This window comes from Erithacus rubecula (assembly GCF_903797595.1).
Source record: "Erithacus rubecula genome assembly, chromosome: 19".
Lineage (NCBI taxonomy): Eukaryota > Metazoa > Chordata > Aves > Passeriformes > Muscicapidae > Erithacus > Erithacus rubecula.
Window position 1 is genome coordinate 12,069,207 of NC_136671.1, and position 16,056 is coordinate 12,085,262.

The window sequence follows — 16,056 nt, forward strand, 5'->3', positions numbered from 1 at the left end:
GCTCATGTCAGCTCTGGGAGGAATTTCTTACTCTTTTCTGAAGCCTCAGTCCTCAACACTTACACCAATTTTTGTGCCTGTGGAGTTTGGGGGAAGATTTAAAGATATGAATCACTTATCTGAGGCACAGTAAGCTCAAACCTCCCATCTGTAGGCTGGTTTCATTTTAATTTCTTGACTTTTCCTAAGTGAGAAGCTGAACGTAGTTTCTTCCCTTCTTTCAACCTTCCTGGCTCTGCTGATATCCAAAAATGCAAAATGACATCTTGTCTCAGCCCACCAGAGCAGATGCAATGCAAGGGATTAGACTGGAATTTTTCCTAAAATGCAGCATTCTGAGACACTTTTGGAGAAGGAGGTTGGGGAGCAGAGAGCTGTTCACTTGCTGCTCACCCTGAGGGGCAGGGGGGGCACAGCAAGGGCAGGGGGCACGGCCAAAATCCACAGGGGAAGCCAAGCTGGGGTCAGCAGGAGAGTCTCTCTGATGGCAAAAACCATCTCAAAGCTGCTGGCTGAGGGAGGTGACACAGATGAGGGGCTGGGCCAGGAGGGAGGTTGTTGTTTTGGGGTGCAGGGTCTGTGAAAGAGGCTGGAGCAGCTGGATCATCCTCACTGTAGCTCCTCATCCTCACTGTAGCTCCTCATCCTCACTGTAGCTCTTCATCCTCGCTGTAGCTCCTCATCCTCACTGTAGCTCTTCATCCTCACTGTAGCTCCTCATCCTCATTCTAGCTCTTCATCCTCTTTACAGCTCCTCATCCTCACTGCAGCTCTTAATATTCACTGTAGCTCTTCATCCTCGCTGTAGCTCCTCATCCTCATTCTAGCTCTTCATCCTCTTTACAGCTCCTCATCCTCACTGCAGCTCTTAATATTCACTGTAGCTCTTCATCCTTGTTGTAGCTCCTCATCCTCATTGTAGCTCTTAATCCTTGTTGTAGATCTTCATCCTCACTGTAGCTCCTCATCATCCTCACTGCAGCTCCTCATCCTCATTGTAGCTCCTCATCCTTACTTCATCTCTTCCTCCTCATTGTATCTCTTCATTCTCACTGTAGCTTTTCCTCCTCCTTGTATCTCCTCATCCTCATTGTATCTCTTCATTCTCACTGTAGCTTTTCCTCCTCCTTGTATCTCCTCATCCTCATTGTATCTCTTCATTCTCACTGTAGCTCTTTCTCCTCTTTATATCTTTCTCCTCATTGTAGCTCCTCATTCTCATTGTAGTTCTTCATCCTCACTGTAGCTCCTCATCCTCACTCTCTTCCTCCTCAATGTAGCTTTTTCTCCTCACTGTATCTCTTCATTCTCACTGTAGCTCTTCCTCCTCATTATATCTCTTCCTCCTCGTTGTAGTTCTTCCTCCTCGTTGTAGCTCCTCATCCTCCTCATGCCCAGATTTGGTTCAGAGCAGGCTAAAGTAGCTGCTGCAGAGTGGAGATCTCTGCAGTGTAAAAGTTGTGTGGGAGGAGGTAACGAGCTCCTGGCAGATGGGAGAGGCTGATGAATCCTGGAATCGTGGATGAGACCCAACTGTCCTGGTGTGTGTGTGTGTCCCCAGCACCTCCTGCCCTGTAATTCACCTTTAATTAACCAGAATCTGACCTGGCTGAAAAGTCAGGTTAGAAGTTTTCAGACACATTGTCAAGAAAAGCATGAGAACTTGAGAGAATGGTGATGTGAGTTTCCTAAAAAAATACAATTTTGGCTGGGAAAGAGGAAATTTTAAAAGTGGTACTTTGATTTGTTTGGGGTTTTTGGTTTTTGGGTGTGGTTTTTTTTGCAAGGCCCTAATGATTTTTGTTTTTTCAAAAGGAGTTGACTAAGCCTAATGAAAGAAAATATTGAATCCATTGCTGAGGGCCTAATTCTCTATCTCATGTGAATTACAAGTCAGTCTGAAATGAAGCCATGCAAGGGTCTTGAAGGAATTATTTGGTCCAGTGTAATCACTACAGAAAAAGTGAATGTCCCTGTGGAAGAAAGGAGGTGATAGGAAAGGGGCACATCAGCTTTGAGGAATGCTGTTAGGAGATATGAATTCCTTTGGAAAAGCAGGAAGGAGACAATTAGAACAATATCAAGCAAAAGTCTGTTACAGAGAATATTTTTCACCAGATTGGTTTTGCCAGACATGGACTTAACCCACCAAGTGAGTAAAGCCTTACAGGCAAAAACAAGGATATCATAAAAGCAGGATAAATTAATTCCTTCTCAGAGGAAAAAAACCACCCCTGGAGCCACGAACCCACTTTGATCCAAACCCATGAACCCAGCCAGGGCTTCAAGAAGTTTTTAATGGTGTGACAGGAGCACCAGCTGCCATCAGGCACAGGGCAAACCCAATCCTCTGTTAAATAAAGCTCCAGGTCCCAGCAGTGCTGTTTCACTCCACCATAGAACTAAAAGGTCCCTCTTGGCTTTGCTTTTAATTAATTAAGTCACAGTAGTGGCGAGCGTGGCTCTGCAGCAGTTTCTCTCTGCCTAATTGTTCTCCAGGCATATTTGCAGCACTCCTGTTGGAATCCCAGGCTTGTTTCAGGAGTCAAGCTGCACAAATGAAGTTCCTGCTATTAAAAGCAGTTTGTTTCCTATTCCTTGGCAATCTGTTCCTGACGCTGAGCCTCGCTGGAGCACGGACTTTTTATTTTTGGCAAGTTTTCTTTTTTTTAAGCCAAAAAGCAATGACATTTACCAGCTACCACACTGCTCTCAGACTCTAGCCATGCTCAGGAAGTCAAAGTTTTCCACGTCAGCATCACATTATTTTCAGCAGCAGCAGTCTGATGTGCCCAGTTTGATAGATCCTGGTGCAATGACATAATTATTTTCCTCCCTCAGTCTTGGATAACTTACTCCTTTTCTCTCCTTCCTGGATTATGGTCTTTGGGCAATGAAACTCTTTTTTTTTTTCCATGCAGCTGGCCCTAATACTAGAAGGTACCTCACTCCCAAAGGTTTGCAGGCAGGAGGATGTGTTTTATATCACATTGCCCTTATTCCCCACCTTCAACTGCAGGACAGACACAACAAATTAAATCAATTTATGCTTCATCACATCTGTTTCATTTGTATCAGATGTCACAGAGGCAGAAACCATTCTCATTCTCTCCACATTGCTCAAGCTGAAGTTGACTGGCTTTGCACATAATGAAACTTATGCCTCACCTCTTTAAAATGATTGGATCAGTTTTATGTTTTTAAAGCAGAGTGACTCGTGGTTGTGACCTGTGATTGATGGGAGAGGGAGAATTTCCTTTCACCCTCCTTGTGATTTACCAAAATCAGAGTTTGGTCTCATACTGAGAGTCAACTATGACAGACAAAAACTCTCTAGCAATTTAAAGTTACAAAGTGTGTGTTTATTCAGGGCTGGACAGCAACATGAACCAATCCTCTGATACACTGCAAAATCACAGGTGATCACAGAGTATTTATTGGCAAAGGAATCAAACAAATGCATATTCATAATAACAGCCTCTTCTATCCTCAGCTTCCTATGGTAATTAGCTTGAATGGCTATTAAGCATTGATTGACTTCTTAAATTCAGTCTGGGGTCATTTTTTTGTGGGGAGGGGTCTTGAAAGGAGGAAGTCAGGTGAGTCTTCCTCACCCTGAACTCCTGACCTTTTCTATCAACGCAATACAAATGATTTCTGTGGACAGTCCAGTTTTTCTAAGAATGGGTTTCTGGTTGCACTGTCTATATTTCACTAGTTTTGTCTTTTCCCATTGTAAACCCAGCTGAGCAAACATGAAATGACAGACAACCAATTATTTAAGCTTTAGATAACCACTCCCTTTCAGCAAGGTAACTAAAATCCCAATTCCCCAAGCTGAGCGTTTCCCCCTCTCCGGCCGCAGATCCGAAACTAAAGCAATCCTTGTGCTTCCCCCCCAGGATCAGGACGGGCCCAGGAGTGAGGATCTCGGACATCAGGGTGAGTGATGCTGACCAGTGGGGGCTGCAGGAGGAGACAGACAGTGCCAGGAGCACGGCCACACTCACCTGTGTGCACAACGACCCCGGCGCCCGCGACAGGTGAGCCCGCCCCGACTGCCACACCTGGGCAGCCTGGGCAATAATGCACTTTATTGGCTCTTTTCTGTTCATTGTTTGTGAGGCTGAGATCCCCACAGTGACAGGTGAGCCCACCCAGACTGCCACACCTGGGCAGCCTGGGCAGTAATGCACTTTATTGGCTCTTTTCTGTCATTGTTTGTGGGGTTTGTGAGGCTGAGATCCCCACAGCGACAGGTGAGCCCGCCCCGACTGCCACACCTGGGCAGCTCAGGCAGTAAAACACTTTATTGGCTCTTTTCTGTTCATTGTTTGTGGGGCTGAGATCCCCACAGTGACAGGTGAGCCCGCCCCGACTGCCACACCTGGGCAGCCTGGGCAATAATGCACTTTATTGGCTCTTCTGTTCATTGTTTGTGAGGCTGAGATCCCCACAGTGACAGGTGAGCCCGCCCCGACTGCCACACCTGGGCAGCCCGGGCAATAATGCACTTTATTGGCTCTTTTCTGTCATGGTTTGTGGGGCTGAGATCCCCACAGTGACAGGTGAGCCTGCCCCGACTGCCACACCTGGGAAACCTGGGCAATAATGCACTTTATTGGCTCTTTTCTGTCATGGTTTGTGAGGCTGAGATCCCCACAGCTGGGTGTGTTGGTGGTTTAATGTTGAGTTTTTCCCAGGAGAAGGTTCAGGAGGATGTTTGCTGAGGGTCTCAAGGTTGTTTGTTGTTTCTTATCCAAGAAATTCTTTCTTTAGCTAACAGCAGTCTGTTCAACCAGAGATCCAAACAACACTGCCCTGCCCATGGGACAGAACTTCTATACTATAAATTACCTGATATTTACAATTACTTTCCAATACATGACAGTTTTATTACACTGTCCAACTCTGTCCCAGACCTATCCAGTAATGCCAGCCTGGCACTTAACATGGATAGCATGAAGAAGAAACAAAAAGAAAACCGAAAACCAAGCCCCAAATCCTCTATCTTAGCTTCAAACCCTTCATGGGCATGACATTCCTCCTCAGCCTCCCTGGAAGAGCTCTGGTGATCTGGTCTGAGAGCTTTTTTCTCTTTTTTTTTTCACTTCTGAGCTTTTGGGAGTAGATTATTGGGTTAAACTGGAGGCAGCACCCCAGTCCTGGCTCACATCTGCATTTCATGACCCATCAGGGCAGCAGAATTCCTCGTGCCAAAGAGCCAACAGCCAAAAATGAACTAAAATAGAGAAGTATGGGAACAATCAAAAGCAACATAGAATAATGCAGCCTTCTCTATTTGAAAGCTCTGAAAGGAACAGCTATTCACTGTTATTTATTAATGCTGCAGACACCTCAGAGTGTCTCTGGACTCTTGGAATGCTCCCATCAGCTGGATCAAAAGTAATGAGAAATTTACATTGTTAGTCAGAATTATGGATTTTACAAAACAAGCAATTTCTCCCCAGTATCCTGCAGTTACTCTGCAGTTAAAACACACTCTGCATGAATTTACCTAGAAATTGTGTAATAGTTAGGAAATCACAAAACTTTATGTTAAAATTTTTATTCACAGAGTCTTTTGCATCCATCTTTTTTTTTTTTTTTTTTCTGAAAACACCTGTAAGGGAGGAAAAGGGTTGTTGATAATTGCTTAGACCTCGGAAGATTATTGTCAGAGGTTTGGAGTACAAAGAGAGTTTCTTCTCTGTTTAGTTTTTGAAGCTGCATTGGAGGAGCAAATGAATCCCATCCAGCCCTGAGTACCTGCCATAGAAGTGTTGAGGGGGATAATATTTAATGTGGAAAGATATTTAATATTTAATGGGAAGATATTTAATTACTTTTTATAGCAACAGGCACTGCTGAGGAGAGTTCTGGCTGTGCAGAACAGACCTGGGTGTCTCAGCAGGAGGGGCTGGGTGGGAAGCAGAGATTTGCTGGTGAAGCTGTGAGTGAGGGGAGTTGATTCCCCTCTCACAGTCTCTGCAGGGCTGCCACAGAACCTCCAGGCATGAATTTCAGGCAAGATTTTCCCTTCATCTCTGGGTTGCCTTGGGATTTCAGCTTTTATATTTGAAATATTTGTAACCCTGCAGTTTTTAGTGTGTAACTCCAAACTCCATGCCCAGGGTCACTGCTGCTTTCCCATTCTGGGCAGACACAACAATTCCAGCTGGAATCAAGGACACCTCACTGCCTCAGGGCCAGAGATGGAAACAAAAGTGACTGGGGGGAAAAACTTGGGGTAAATGACTTCATTAGCTGGAGCTGAAATTGGGAGATCAACCCCCAAAATGTGAATGGAACAAACTTACAAAAGTGTGAAAACCCATAGTCCATTTTTGGGTTCAGCCCCTGTGGAGCTCTGTCTGCCCCAAATGTACCTGAAGGCCCTTTAATAAATAGAATTGCTTTTTCTTCCCTCAGTTCTGCCTGCCCTCAGTTTTCAGGTGGTCCCCAAAGGCAGCAGGTGGCAGGGCAGGGTCTGCTCCCTGTGAACCCCATCAGCTTCTTCCCTCTAACAACCATGACCTCCAGAGCAAGGTGTAAAACCATTGGTGAAAAAGTGAAATACTGAGGTTAAGGAAGATTAAGGTCATCTGATGTTACTGAAATCAAAATGAAGGAACGATTTTTAAAATTGGACCAAAAAAAATATAATAGCCTGAACAGTGAAACTTACTGCCTTGTATGTGGTTTCACTAATCCATGAAATTATACCTGTCACAGTAACTTAGTTTTTATTAAAACTGAGTTTTGCTTTGTGTTGAACTGTTAAATTGCACAAAAGCAATGCGTCTCCAGTTAATTAATACTTTGACCCTTTCCTTTATGAGATTAGTTTAATATTTTTGGATTAATTAAAGTATGCAAATAGAAACTGCTGAAAGATCACTTCCAGATTTGCAAATATTGTAGTGCTTAGAGTAAATATTTAACTTTGATCTTTCCTTTAATTTGTCTTTTTGGTCATAATGGTGGCCCTCCTGTTTCTTTTGAAGAGTGTCAAGTGTCTATGTAGAAGTTCTGCTGTTTCATTTAAATGATCAGAGCTCTGAACTTGCTTCTATTAAAGTCACCATGGCACAATTGTCACTAGGCCTGGTTCAGGTGCTCCTCATTTTAGCATTTCATTTTAGCAGCCCCAGGAGCTTTAGCAGGGCAGTTTTGTCTGTTTTGAGCTCTCAGTGCACAGGGGAGGAGATGGTTTTTTTTCTCTCTTGGAATTAATTTCACTTCTGCTGGAGGAGCAGTGGGTGAGCCAGGACTCTGGGCTGAGCTTAGCTTATTTCTGGGTAAGCTCTGGCTGAGCTCCTGGTGGGTTTGTGAAATCCCTGCCAGCCCCTGGCACAGCTCTGGGGACCCCAAAAAAACCCCTGGGACCAGAGCAGCCCTGAGTGGGATCCTGCCCTCCCAGTGCCCTTCAGCCAGGCCTCTGCTGGCACTTGGGCTGAGCTTTGCCAGTGCTGGGCTCTGATAAGACACAGCCAGGAGCAGAGCAGAGCCTTGGGCTGTGACATCTCCTAATCCTGCCTGCATTCCTTTCAGCCCCTCTTATCAGCTGCAGCATTTTCAAATTTGCTTACTTTCCTAATCTGCCTCCCTCTCCCCTCTGCAGTGTCACTGCTATCGTGAGTTCTTCATCTTCATTTCTCACATTTCCCTATGCAAATTGAGTGTCCATTAAAATGCTTTAAATTAAGACCTTTCCTCCTTTCATGCAGAGTGCATCGTTGCCTTTTTTGTGCATCACTTAAAAAAAAAATTCCTTATCACAATGTTTCAGGCAGTTTACATTATATTCTATTAAAAATCCATTTTGTCCAAGGTTGTCACAATTCATAGATTAAAGCCTTCCAGAGTGTGTTTTGTTAGGAATACATTCATAAATTCACCTCTTTAGTCACCCCATAAGCTTGTATTTAAAACCTCTTTTTTGATAATGTGGTTGAACAGAGCCTAAAAAGAGATTTATTTTAAACACACACACACCAGTATATATGCCCCCATCTTTTCTGATCTGTGTGGAGCTTTGCTTTGCCCTTACTTTTGTTATCTCAAAGGACATTTTTGAGTGAGGAGATTGGTTGTTGCCATCTGCATCTCTTCTCCCTCCAGCTCTCTCCTTGGGGCAGAACTCTGAGAATCTCATTTTGGTGGGGATAGTTGGAGCAGCAGTGCTTTTTGGCTGAAAAAAGACACAGTTTATTCTTCCAGCACAAATAGTTTTGCTCTATGGCTGCAGCTGGGACTCCATGGGAGAGGATCTGTGTGGATTTCTGCTCTGAGAGCAGACATGGATTGGAAGTCAGGGCTGGTGAAAATCAGGTTTTTTCATCCCCCTGTGCACAACAGCTGAGCTGCTGAAGGGCTGGGATCTTACCCAGTGCTGTCAGTGCTGAGTTAATGCAAAAAATGCTTGTGAAATGCACTGCCAAAATTTGGGAGTCTACCAGACACGAGTCCTGCAAACAGATCCCACTTTGTAAAGATCATGAAGGGTTGTTTTTTTTTCCCACTGCATTTGCCAAAAGATGGATGGAGCCTTGCAATTCTGGTGTCCTTTACTCCTGAGAGTTCTCTGGAAGCATTTCAAGAACATGCCATGAATTAGCCTGCAGTGGGACCAGGGCAAGAGGGCTTGGAAAAAATGCCCTGAGAGCCTGGAGCAGCTTGGCAAGCTCATAACTCAGGGTGCTATCCTGAAAAACAGGATTTCAGGAGCTTTGCCACAGTGATTTTATAGGGTTAGGTTATTTCAAATCAGTGCTGAGTTTCCATGGTCTCATTTGAAAGAACAGAATTTATTTCCTGGTGCTGAGTGCTCTCCTTGCTGGAAAGCTGAAGAACAAACACTTGATGTGACCAAACCTTTGGTTCAGGACAGAGATGGCACCAGAATAAAAAGCAGAGTTGCAACAGCTCTGAAAGGGAATATAAATATACTGAGAGATCATTTTCCTTCCTCAGGAACAGTCATTAAATTGGATTGGATTATTACCAGGTAAGGAGAGTCTGATCCTTGACAAACTAGTATTTTAATCAGGGAGCTTATATTTATGCTAACTAGCAAAGTTAATAAAATGAATTTAACCTGCAGTGCTGAATGGAGAGTTATTGAGACCAAACTGGCTCTTCTCACCCAGGGATTATTTTATCTTCATGTCTATAATACAGCTTCTGTCTCTCAGGATATCCATCACAGCATAAATTAAACCTGCATGAGGGGCACTCAGCATGCAGAAGTAGAAAGAGTGAAATCTTCAGAAGTTTTTTTTTTTTTTTTTTTTTTCAGGTGTCCTCAGAAGTATTTATTCTGTTACTTGGAAATTTATATATTTTTTAAATTGATACAATCCATCTGAGCTCTAACATCTGACATCCTCTGTCTCTAAAATTGAATGAAAAATTAGGATTCTGATTGTTCAATTTCTTTACTATTTTAGGAGGTGTTTACAGAATTCAAGCTATTATTTTATAAAACTGTATTTGTTATGCATCTTTAAAACAGGAAAAGCAGTTATTTTATATATTTATAGGCATGCAAATACATCCTCCTGTTTTAAAATAATTCACTTCTTTTCCTGTGCTTGTGAATACCCTTTGAACCAGGAATATCAGCCAAGAGAAAGATGTAACATTTGCTGCCAGTTAAGATTTGTGCATGTATTTATTTAAAGCAAATATGTGTTGCTGGAATGGATGATCAGCTGAGCAAAGATGCATCATTTGGTTTTGTTTTCAAAGCTTTGGGTGCCTTGAAAACGAGACCTGGGCTAAGCAAATATCCCAGCTGGGACCTGAGGCTACTCAGCCCCTCTCTGCCAGGTGGAAATTCTCCCTCACAGCTCCTTGTGATTTCCCAAAATCAGAGTATTGGTCTCATACTGACACTCAACTGTGATGGAGAAAAGTCTCTGTAACAATTTAAAGTTACAAAGTGTGTGTTTTTGTGAGGAAATTCTCTAAAACACTGCAGAATCACAGGTGATCACAGAGTCTGTTTATTGACAAAGGATTCAAATAAATTCGTATTCTTAATTACAGACCCTCCCATTCACCCCTTCCTATGGTAATTAGCTTGAATGGCTGTTAAGCATTGATTGACTTGTTAAATTCAGTCTGGGGTCGTTTTTTTGTGGAGAGGGGTCTTAAAAGGAGGAAGTCAGGTGAGTCTTCCTCACCCTGAACTCCTGACCTTTTCTATCAATGCAATACAAATGATTTCTGGGGATAATCCAATTTTCCAAAGAATGGCTTTCTGGTTGCATTGTCTATATTTCACTAGTTTTGTCTTTTCCCACTCTAAACCCAGCTGAACAAATATAAAATGACAGACAATCAATTATTTAAGTTTCAGGTAACTACTCCTTTCTAACTTTTAATTATTTCCAGCAAGGTAACTAAAATCCTAGTTTTCCAAGATCAGTGTTTCCCTTGGAGGCGTGTCTGTGCTGAATTCCCTCCTCTCTGCTGCAGAATGACCTGCTGGGGTCTGATGCTGCCTCCAAGCCACCAGGAAAGGGACAAATTCCCATTCAGATCTCCCAGGCAGAGCTGGGCTTTGCTGAGCTGATTTCCTGCAGGGATTTGCCCTCCTGGATGACCCAGTCTGGGGTTTCTCCTTTGCCCCAAGATCACCCCAGAGGGACATGAGGTGGTTCAAACTCTGGTTTTCTCTGAAGCAGCCAAAGAGAGATTGCTGGAGATGGTTTTTTCTTTTTCCAGGGATTGTTTATTATTTCTTATCTCAGGGACTTTTTGCCTGGCCAGCAGGGTCTGCTCAGCCTGGCATCCATGGTGGAATCTGCCTGGTGAGGGCAGGGCTTATCTTATATAGTTTGTACTATGTATTACATGTTTACAAAATTTTACCAATACAATACAATTTTATTAAATGGTCCAGCCCTGACCCCATCCAATCCAAAAGTGCCAACGTGTCACCCAGCATGGATGACATGGAGAAGAAGGATGAAAAGGTGTCCACCCCCCAAATTCTCCATCTTGGTCACGTGTCCCTTATCATAAACATTCAAAAAAACCTATTTATCTACCTTCTAACAATCTAATTTACACTTCACTAATTTTGGCAGCTTGTTTCCATTCCCTTTGTGCTGACAACTTCCCCAGGGGTCAGAACTCAGCACCTGTGACACCAGGGTCTCACTCAGGGGTCTTTGAGACCCTCACCAGGGGGGTTTTGAGACCCCCAAGGAGGAATTCGGTGCTCCTGGCAGATGAATAAGCCCAGGATGATGGGCTGCAGCTGTTCCCACACTGGGGAAGCATCAGGCCATGCTCTCAAACACTTCCTGATGTGTTTATTGCCACAGGAGCTCACTTGGCCCCAGGACACCCAGTGTGTGAAGTGCCAGCAGCAGCAGCAGTTGTCTGACAGAAGATCAATTGCATGGGATGCTGTGCACAGAAGAGCAGGGACTGCTGCAGACACCCAGCCTTGCTTGGTTTTATTTTAGGCCATGCAAAGGCAGTGGGCTGGATGCCATGGAATTCACAGAGTGCTAGGCAGTGAGTGAGAAAGAGGAGCAGAGGGAGGAAAGAAACACTAGGAGGTGTGTAAAGCAGGGAGGAAAAAATTGAGAAGAGTGAGGGGAAAAGCCAGGGAGAGATGGAGAGGGAAAAAGAGAGATGAGGAGGGAAAAAAGCCAGGGAGATAGGAAAAGGTCAGGGAAATGGAGAGGGGGAAAAGCCAAGGAGATGGGAAAGGAAAAAAACCCAGGGAGATGGGAAAGGGGGGAAAAGCCAGGGAGATGGGGAGGGAAGAAATCCAGGAAGATGGGAAGGGGGAAGGGAAAAGCCAGGGAGATGGGGAGGGAAAGCCACTGCTGTCACCTCCTGCCAGACTGGTGTGGGTGAGGACACTGGAGCTCCTCAGGAATCTTCCCACCATGAGAGCTGCATTTCCATGAAGCCAGACTTCAGCTAGTTAGGAGAGGAAAGCTTTGAATTTAAAATGAGGGGTGCTGAGGTGTGGGAAGAAGGCACAAATGCTGTGGTGCTGTGTGCTGGGGTGTTTCCCCAGGTCAGGAGTGTTATGGGCAGAGAGATGTGCTGTGGGTGCAGGATGCCCATGGCCTTTAGATCCTGCAGGAGTTCACTCCTGGCCTTTGGCCACCCCCAGTGCAGCTCTGATTCCTGAGCCATTGATGAAGAGGATTTTATCTGTGATGCACCAGTTTTCAGGCTGTGACCTCTATTGTGAGTGACAGTCTGCTCTGCTTTGTGTAAAGAGAGTTCCAGTGAGAAGCATCCACACACATTTTCACAAAGAAAACCTGAGTTAGAAGAATTTTAACTAACCTTTATTCTTTACATCTCTGCCTTTTTGTTTAAAAGAACCCAGGCCAGCTTGGCAATGTTCCTGTTAGATGAAAGCACTGACACCTCACAGTACCTTGGAGAGGACATAAAAATAATAGCCAAATTAACAGCAGTAGGAGGGACAGCTTATTGTAGAAAACTGTGGTGAGAGGATCAAATATCATTTCTGGAGGGTCTTTTTTCCCTCTTTCATTTTTTCCTTTTTGACATTGTCTCCATCTCCTGTAGGGAGCCCAGTATCCTGGAAGCCACATGAATTTCCTCCTGGCTCTTTGGGGTGGCTGTTTGTGCCTCAGTCTCAGCTGGGCTCAGAGCTGCTCTGGCAGAACCTCCAGCAGAGCTGGGGCAGAGGGAGCAGGCACTGCTGGGGCAGATAATTGCTCCTGGCCCAGCTCACCAGCCCAGGAAGGTGATGGCTTAGCCACTCTTCTTGTTCCCTCTTACTCCATCCTGTGTTATGACCCAAAAGAATCTTTTTTGAACAAATGCATCTTTGGTGTGCAGTGCAGGGAGCCCCAGCAAAGTCAATGTGCTGTTGTCCGGGAATTTTGGAAAATAAGGAATATCTTGTTGGAAGAGCTCAATACAAACAGAGGCATGAAAATTGGAGAATCTGGATTTACCAAACCAGTAAAAAATTTCGTGCAAATCCAGAGAAAAATGCAGTCAATATCTTCTGGCAGCATTTGTTTAATGGGACTATAGTGAATTAGAAAAAATATTAGGAAATAAAAAGCAGCAGAACCCAAACAGTGGAACTCCAAACCCTTTGGTCTCTTGGTGCAGAGGTGAACAGGCAAAGGAGTGATTTAAATCAACTCTTCATGGGTGCAGCCCATAGAACCTGATCCAAACCCCATTCTGAGCAACAGAAAAGCGAATCAAATCATTCTGAAATTAGTCCTTTTTTTTTTTTTAATTTGACCTAATTACCTCACTTTTGGGCATATCATTCCTCGATGTGAAGCTTAATATTGATGTAACAGTTGGGAAAGTTTAATTTCAGGGTAGGGTGGTCTGTATAATTAGGGCTGCAAGAACGTGGCAGGGAGGCTGGGAGCCAATTTCCAATGCATGCAGATGAAATCATTATTCATCCCGTGGAGCTTTGTGCTTTTTCCACCCTGGATGCCAAAGGCAGTGATGACACATTCACAGTCCATGGGCTTCTCCAAGCCTCTGCTGCTCTCCTGCCTGTGCACTGGGTGTTAATAATGGCCAGGGGGTGATGGCACTTGGACTGCCTCAGGAGGTGTGAGATGGAAATCTGCCCTGGTGAGGGAATTCCTGGAGCTCTGCAGAGCTCTGAGGGCACTTTGGGGCTGTGCTGGTACCTGAGTGTCAGTGATGCAGCCCAGGCTGCTGAGCCCATCTCTCTCAGGACACACATCCTGACTTCAGGAACAAGATGGTTGTGTTGGATTTTGGGGGGCTGTTTCCATAACTGAGTCACCTTTTTCCCTTAATGGCCTGAAGCAGCTTTTTCCTAGGACAAACAATTTAGTACAATTAATCTAATAAATGTTGGTTCTGCACAGTTCAGGTGTCTGTGCAGCACCTTGGCATTCCTCACTGATGGCAAATCTTCACTGACCCTCTGGAAATCCCAGAGGGAGGGAAGAGCCATGATCCAAACCCTTATGGCACAGAAGCATGACCTGATTGTTCTGTAAATATTGTAGATTTTTATGTAATCCCAGCTTGCAAACCTATTCCAGGCTCAGGAGAGCCCCTCCATGTAGGGAGCCACTCAAGCACCCACTTGCCTTGAAGCACCTGCCTCATTTCTGTGCCTGGCAGGTGTGAAGATAAAGGAGCTGCTCAGAGCCTGCAATTAGAGACACCAATCTCCAGATTTGTGAAAATACAAGTTTTGATGGTGAGCCAGGTTCTGTATAATGACAGGCATTAGTGTGTCACACCTGAAATACTGTGGAAATCAGAAACTGGAATTTTCTCTGGAGCAGGAACATTTCTGGGGATATTTCAAGTGTTGCTAAGGAATTTATTTTTGGCAACTGTACATAGGGATTTAAGTACCATAATTGGATTGTTCTTTGATATAATAGACTGGAAAAGATTATTGAATGAATGTGAAATCAGGGAGCTGGTGTTTGAGGTGTGCTTAATTCTCTCTTTTGCCAGTTTATGAGTTTGGCTTGTAGCAAAGCCTGCTGCACACATTTGGATTCCATTTGTGATGTGGTGACTTGCTTACTTAATAGCCAGTGCATTAAAGTACAAAAGCTAACAACTCATTTATTAGGCATTTAGCCAAAACTTAAACTCATTTTATAGTTAGGAGGTGCTGTTGCTAGACAGGCAAATATTAAGTTTGTTACATTGATTTATTTGAATAATCTGTGCCAACTACATTATGAAACAACCCAGCATTAACTTTGCATAAATTATTTTTTGCTTCAGTTAGATTTTTTTTCACTCATTTTGCCATTAATATGCCTCACCTGTGTTTACAACTTAAAAAGTTACAAACTTTTTATGTTTATGTTTTTATGGTTAACTTAAAGAGTTATAATCTTGTAAAATGCAAAACTGAAATCTGGCTGATGCTTTTGTCAGTGTCAGCAGGTGATTTTTGTTTGTTTCTTGTAAACCCCAGTGTTTATTAGAGAAGAGCATTAAATGGGAATTAAAAACTTTGCACCAGGACTGTTCCCAGCTCATCTCTCTGGGCTGTAACAGGGGAACCTCCCCTTGGCACTTGGCTGAAAATAACATTTTATGATAATAAATAATAAATAAATGATAACTTGGACTTCCTGTCTTTGGGAACTCACACTTGGAATCTGGGTTTATCCTTTCTCTACGAGTTGGTCTCTGTGGATTTTGTTCAGGGGTTTGCTGTGAAACATTGCAGTCATTAAGGGAAATCACTGCAGCTTTAGCAAAAAAAGCTTTCCTAAAAACAAACTGCCAATAACTTGATGTTGCAAAAATGCCTTTTTTGGTTTTGTTGGTGTGGTTAATGAAGTTAATGGAGTTCTTGAGCTCACTGGGCTCAAAAGCTGAAGTGCAAGTCCCAAGAAGAGCTTTGTTATTGGTGCTGCATTTTTTGGGTTTTTTGGTCCTAAGCCCTGCACAGCAAAAAGAATTATTTTGTCTTTTCTCTTGGGAGTTTTCAGTGCAGAGATTTAAATCTAGAAGTATTGACCTTGGCAGTGAGGGGATAGTGGAGGTTTTTGGATATATGGGTTCCTATTTTCACTCTCCCTCTTGGACAATTTATGTCCATGCTGGTTTTCTAAATCTGTGACTGGTGTATCTTTTTGTTAGACAAGCACTTCTTAATGGTGTACCAGTTAATTTCTCTAGTGACAAGAGGAAGAAATAAGTTATTCCTCTTTTTAAAAAGAGTGATTTAAGTAGGGAATAATGAATGCAAAATTCTGTCATTAAAAATCAGCAGATAAGCTGATGGATCATCTGTCATTCCCAAGCCTTGCCATAAAGGAAAAGCATTTTTTTGATTTTTAAAAAAAATAAAAATGATAATGATGAGTATGAAACATGTTGACTATGAATGCCTTAATAATGAAAATTATTATTTATTCAGTCAACAACACCTTGTGACTGCTGCTTAACAACACCTTGCAGGAGAAAATGACTTCTTTCATACCGAATATTTTCATTTGATTGCCAATTGTCATCCTATTATTGTTGGGAGCTGTTTATCAGTCAGTTCCTCAG

General features: G+C 43.4%; 1 protein-coding gene across 1 annotated transcript in view; it reads left to right on the forward strand.

Annotated features, from left to right (window-relative positions):
* Nucleotides 1–16,056, forward strand: part of TMEM132B (transmembrane protein 132B) — a 199,741-nt gene that overhangs the window by 89,430 nt on the left and 94,255 nt on the right. Inside the window, 1 exon segment of the mRNA XM_079322103.1 lies at nucleotides 3,903–4,043. Within this exon segment, the coding sequence (XP_079178229.1) occupies nucleotides 3,903–4,043 (141 nt within the window).